The sequence below is a fragment of the Buceros rhinoceros genome, unplaced genomic scaffold (assembly GCF_000710305.1).
Source record: "Buceros rhinoceros silvestris isolate BGI_N320 unplaced genomic scaffold, ASM71030v1 scaffold15258, whole genome shotgun sequence".
In the NCBI taxonomy this organism is placed as follows: domain Eukaryota; kingdom Metazoa; phylum Chordata; class Aves; order Bucerotiformes; family Bucerotidae; genus Buceros; species Buceros rhinoceros.
In genome coordinates this window covers 18,229-23,361 of record NW_010427550.1, presented here as the reverse complement: position 1 = coordinate 23,361, position 5,133 = coordinate 18,229, and the positions used below count along the sequence as shown (strand labels likewise).

General features: G+C 37.4%; 1 protein-coding gene across 1 annotated transcript in view; it reads left to right on the top strand.

Moving 5' to 3' along the window:
• Nucleotides 1-5,133, top strand: part of CENPI (centromere protein I) — a 15,802-nt gene that overhangs the window by 3,431 nt on the left and 7,238 nt on the right. The window contains exons 5-11 of the mRNA XM_010141949.1: nucleotides 901-949; nucleotides 1,289-1,335; nucleotides 2,036-2,125; nucleotides 3,624-3,752; nucleotides 4,106-4,270; nucleotides 4,549-4,669; nucleotides 4,873-4,964. Coding sequence (XP_010140251.1) covers nucleotides 901-949; nucleotides 1,289-1,335; nucleotides 2,036-2,125; nucleotides 3,624-3,752; nucleotides 4,106-4,270; nucleotides 4,549-4,669; nucleotides 4,873-4,964 — 693 coding nt within the window. The remainder of the gene's footprint in view (nucleotides 1-900; nucleotides 950-1,288; nucleotides 1,336-2,035; nucleotides 2,126-3,623; nucleotides 3,753-4,105; nucleotides 4,271-4,548; nucleotides 4,670-4,872; nucleotides 4,965-5,133) is intronic.

Genomic DNA, 5,133 nt, shown 5'->3' with positions numbered 1-5,133 from the left:
GAAGTCTCAGGTGAAGTCTCTTGCTCCAGGGGGGAGAAACTTTCTTGCACACCTTGGGCAAAAAGAAAAAAACCTTTTAGAGCAATGTTTTTTTAAAGGTGGATAACTCTAAATGCTGTTCCAATTAATGGATTTGAAATGTAGCTTAAATGAGAACAATCAATCAGGTGATTTCTGCAATATGGCAAATGTAAAATCCAGGAGCTGGAATATCAAAGTGTTTGGATTTAGTTCATATTAAGATGAATTTGGCAGTCATTTTATACAGACACGAAATTGTTAATATTCTCTCAGTTTAGGATATTTTGTGATTAAGACACTTGAAGTTCACAAAATTGAGTTATATTTCTGGCAAAGTTTTTTGTGCTTTTAGGTTAACATTGCTTCTAATCTTTTAATAAAATTGTATTTCTTTAATATTTAAGAAATAGCATTTTCAGGCACGATGGGACAATTCAAAAGTACACCAGTGTTTGTGTGAAATTAATTTAAGACCCTTACAACCTTAACTGTAGTTAAAAGCTCTAATAAAATATTTTTATTCAAAGGTGCCTTTCCTTTTGAAAATGTAATTGTGCTTTCACTGTTGACTCCTTAAATATCTAGACTATGTTCTGAAAAACAAGACCCAAGCTCACCGAATAGCGTGATTATTATAGGGACCACTCATAGTGCCTGTAATGCTTCTAAATAAAATTGACATATGTGACACGTAAAAAAACCATGCTACTTCCTAAGGGGCATTAGGTGTGCTCTGCCCCAGTGGGGACACAGTAATGACATGAGGCAGCCTGCTGAATGACACGATATTAGCTTGTGAAGCCCGTATGTTGCTTTTAATGTATCTGGTGAGCAGTCTGCACCAGCAGGATAGTTAATTTTTTCTCCTTTTCTTTGCAGTGCCCCTATGTCTGCCACCTGCTCTACCTGCTGACCCGGAAAGAAAGTGGTGAGTCTTTCCAGTTGTGTGAGATGGAATAGCATTTTGTTTGTTATTCTGTTTACCAGCACTGCCTTTTCTTCCAGTGGAGCTGATACAATGACTAGCTAATATGTTGCTTTTAAGGCAAGGAAGCATGAGTGGTAGTTCAGCCTGATTTGTATTACACTTTCTGAATTGGAAACCTCTCTGTTAGCCTAGAAATGAGACTGACTGGTTCTGCTTGCTTTGCCATGACTTGATAAAAGCATGCAGAACCAATCAGTCTATAGGAAAAGTTATATTGCATTTTTGCTTAACTGTCTGCTACAGTGTTTAAATCCATTATATTCTAAATTGTATTTCCAGTCAAGCCTTTTAGGATTAGAAGACTGCTTGACCTCCAAGCAAAAATGGTGAGTTTATTTCAAATCTTGTAGAGTTTGAACTGTGGTTAATAATGCAGTTTGTAAGACCAATGTCCTTACTCCCTCCCTTAGGCTGGAGGTGAGTGGCTAGTGTCTCAGGACAGGGTTAGACTTGGAATTGTAGGTTGTAGTCTTTGTAGCAGCAGGGCTTGTCCGTCTTGCGTGTGTATGCCTAATTTTCATTTGTGTTTTGAGAGCGCATGCAATGACGTGTGCAAAGCAATACGTTTTATGGCTAGGTGTAATAAAATCTTTGAAGCAAAGGGAAGCTTCATTTATCTATTACTATCTTTAATTTTCTATTCATCTTCCTTTTTCAAGTGGTGTCAAAAATGACTGAGATTGTAGAGGATTTTGTTCCTTTTTTTGTGAGAAAAAACTTTAGCTATAATAACATGGTTTTGGAGTATTTAGACAGCAAAAGACTCTGTTTTTCATTCTTTTGATTGTTAAATTCCTTTTTATTAGAGTTGTGACTACAGAAATTTTCTTCTTTTTTGTCTCTCCTACGGTGTTTCATTGACACAGCTTGTTTTCATTTTCAGTTGTTCATCTATGGTTGCTTACTGAAACTAGCTTTAGAAAGCTTGTAATAATCACTGGGGTTTTTTTTGCTTCTAGAATACTGTATTCAGTTTCTATATTAAAAACCTACATCATATGTTTTTCCTGTTTTACTATTTGACAGGGAATGCAGCCTTATCTGCAGGCTCTATTATCACTTTACAAGCTCTTCTGTCCTGAGCTGGTGACCATAACCCTTCCTGGGAAAATGAAGGTAAGGAATTAGATTTAAATTATTTGGGACCAGTACTTAAAACAGTATTTGTACCAAGCTTTCCATTTAAGCTATAGCATGATTTAGTAGTGAGGACTTCTTTGCACAGAGTAAAATCAGGTTTAGATGAGGATTCCTTGTCTTGCATTTTGTTTCTTCCTCAGCACAATTGAGATGATTTGGAATGGAATAGCATCTACCTTTATCCTTATGAGGATTGCTGTAATACTCCTTCTGGTGTTCTTGCTGGTTTTTATTTATTTATTTCACACAATATTAAGTTCTTCAGGAAAAAAACCTGTCTTATTTGTCCAAGGCATTGTCCAAATTGCTGACTTTCTCCAGTACAAATAGCAATGGAAGACAGTAAGCAACTTCCCACTTGGAAAGTTTATGTCATAGGAAAGAGAAAAAAGGTGGGAAAAAAAATGTGGTAAACGGAGTTATCAGGAGCCTCAAGCTAACAGCAGAAAGTATGACTGCTTTTAGAGAGGCCTGCATGTATGGTTAGCTGTTTGACCAGATAGAATATATATATCAGAAACTGAAAATATAACAGAAAATAGCAGCAGCTGAGCCCTGAATTCTACAACAAATTTTCTTTCGGTGCTTCCATGGGATAGAGCTAGGGGTTTGGGTTAGGTTGGTTGTTTGTGGTTCTTTTGTGTTTTTTTTTTTTTAAGAGCTGTTTATTTATATGGAGGCAAGTTGTGTTTCTATAGGAAAAAATAGTTTTACTTCAGTCTGCGTGTGTATTTACATTGCTTTATAAGTTTATACTTTGTGTTATGATGCACAGTCATCTCTTGGAGAATTTACACTTTGGCATGCGCAGAAGTAATTAACTAGCAACTAAAATCCAAATACGTTGTGCAACTGTTTTTATGAACGCACTATATTGTATAATAAAAGATTGATTACCTAGGCCCAACCCAGCCTGAATACTTTCGTGATGGTTTGGCACTTGATTAGGATTTAAGGACTGACTGCAATTGAAATGGCAAAAAATAAGTTCTCTGCAGAGAACATGTTGGGTTCATTTTTGCAGTTTTATTTGAGCTGCAGTATCTACAGTAATTTGAGAATTTGGTTATTCATTGCATTGTTCTGTTTGGGTATCACTGATGCTGAATATGGGAAGTCTTCCTAGTAACTTCCATAAATACACCTTTTTATAATTTAATGTATATTTGAGATTTACTATATGAATTGATGATTGATCTGAATGAGGATTATAAATCAGAAGTGTTGAAGATCTTTCAAAATGACGTCCTGTTTTTCAGAAAAGGAAATAAGCATAACTGTTGGACTGTGGTCAAAAAGTAATGAAACTGAGGAATGACGAGTTCTGTGCTGTGAAAACCTAGCCTCTTTGTCTGTCAAGCAGAGTTGAGTGTATATATATCACTGTGGTCATGCTTATCAGAATAGAAACTGATCTTTCGGTTGCTTCGTCTTAATTTGGCTTCTTGCATAGATGTCTGATTTATGTTTTCAGACATACTTCAAGAATTCAGAGGGCCCATGGAAAGCAGCAATCAATACAGTAAGACGAAGAAACCAGGGAAACTTTCCAGTGTCCCAGCTACCGTTTTTAGGCACAGCTCAACCTCAGTCACGAAAAAGGGTAGGTTATGAGCCCCAACACTGAGCCCTGGGGAACACCACCGGTAACTGGCTGCCAGCTGGCTTTAACGCCATTCACCACCACTCTTTGAAACCTTGCCATCCAGCTGGTACCAAGAAGGTGCCAAGGAGCTGTTTTCATTATGAATATTGGTAAATAATGGAAGTCAGGCTTTATTTCAGCATTGGTCAGGGTGGAGTATCAAGTTACATAGAAATGCAGTATTCCCATTATAATGAAAGCCTGGATAACGTTTTTTTGCAAAATAGTTTTTTTATGGGAACACTAGTTACAAGTGTACTTGATCACATTGCAAACAGTCATTGCTATTCATTCGCGTTTCTTTTCTACAGAAATGGAATGCCCAGTTGGTTATACCTGCAAGCAGTACAAACAAAAATAATTTAGAAGAGGACAGGAAAAAGAACTGCATTGATTTGTACAGTGCAAATAAGTTTTTTCCAGTGGAGCAGCTGCAAAACTTTTCTCAGCTTCTACAAAATATCCACCATCTAGAGGTGAGTCTCAGGAAGGTCTCAGTAAGCTCACTGAATGATTTGAGAGATGAAAGGATATTCCTCTGTGCCCTGTTTATGTGAATTTATACGTGGGCTACCTAGTTATGACAGGGCATCTAGTCCTACGTGAGTGTGGTGAATGAGTCCTGGAGATGGTCTTGTGGCCAGTAAAAGGATTGGACAACTCTGATAGAATGAGATTTGTGGCAGTTTGGTGATGCAAATACTGAATAATTCTTTTTTGTAATTTTTTTTCCCCCCCTGGAATTCTCTGGCAGTTTCCTTCCCAGATGGGTTCAGTGCTCACAAACCCTTTATTGCTTCACTACATGAATTGTGTCAAAGATGAATCTATTTACCTGAGGCTCTACTATTGGATAGGCCAGACTCTTCAGGAAGGTAGGAACCTAGTATTACCTTGCATGGCAGAGAGGTAATGGAAGTCAGGCTTTTCGCCTTTCAACAATGGTACGTTGCTATTCAGATTTATAGTGATAATCATGTAGCATTAAAACAGCTACTGGAGGAGAAATGAATTTTGTTTCTGATTGTACTTATTCTTGCTGTGCTCATGTTCAAATACGGTGTTTTCTCCTGTGAAGAATGCAGCTGGTGTGTGGCTGATAATAACCAATATGAAGAAGAATTCAAGGACTTCCTGGAAACTGTCTACAAGACAGAGTCTTTCTTGCAGGTAGGTGCCTGTTTTGTGGAAGCCAAGGGTTTCATAAAGTCTAAGTTCCTTTAAAGTACTTTTGGGGCTTACTTTTTTCCTGCAGTGTCTTTGAGAAGTGACAGTGTCTCAAGTAATAAAAATACTTATTCCTATAGTGAGTCAGTAATCTGGAGATGGAGTTGTTTTC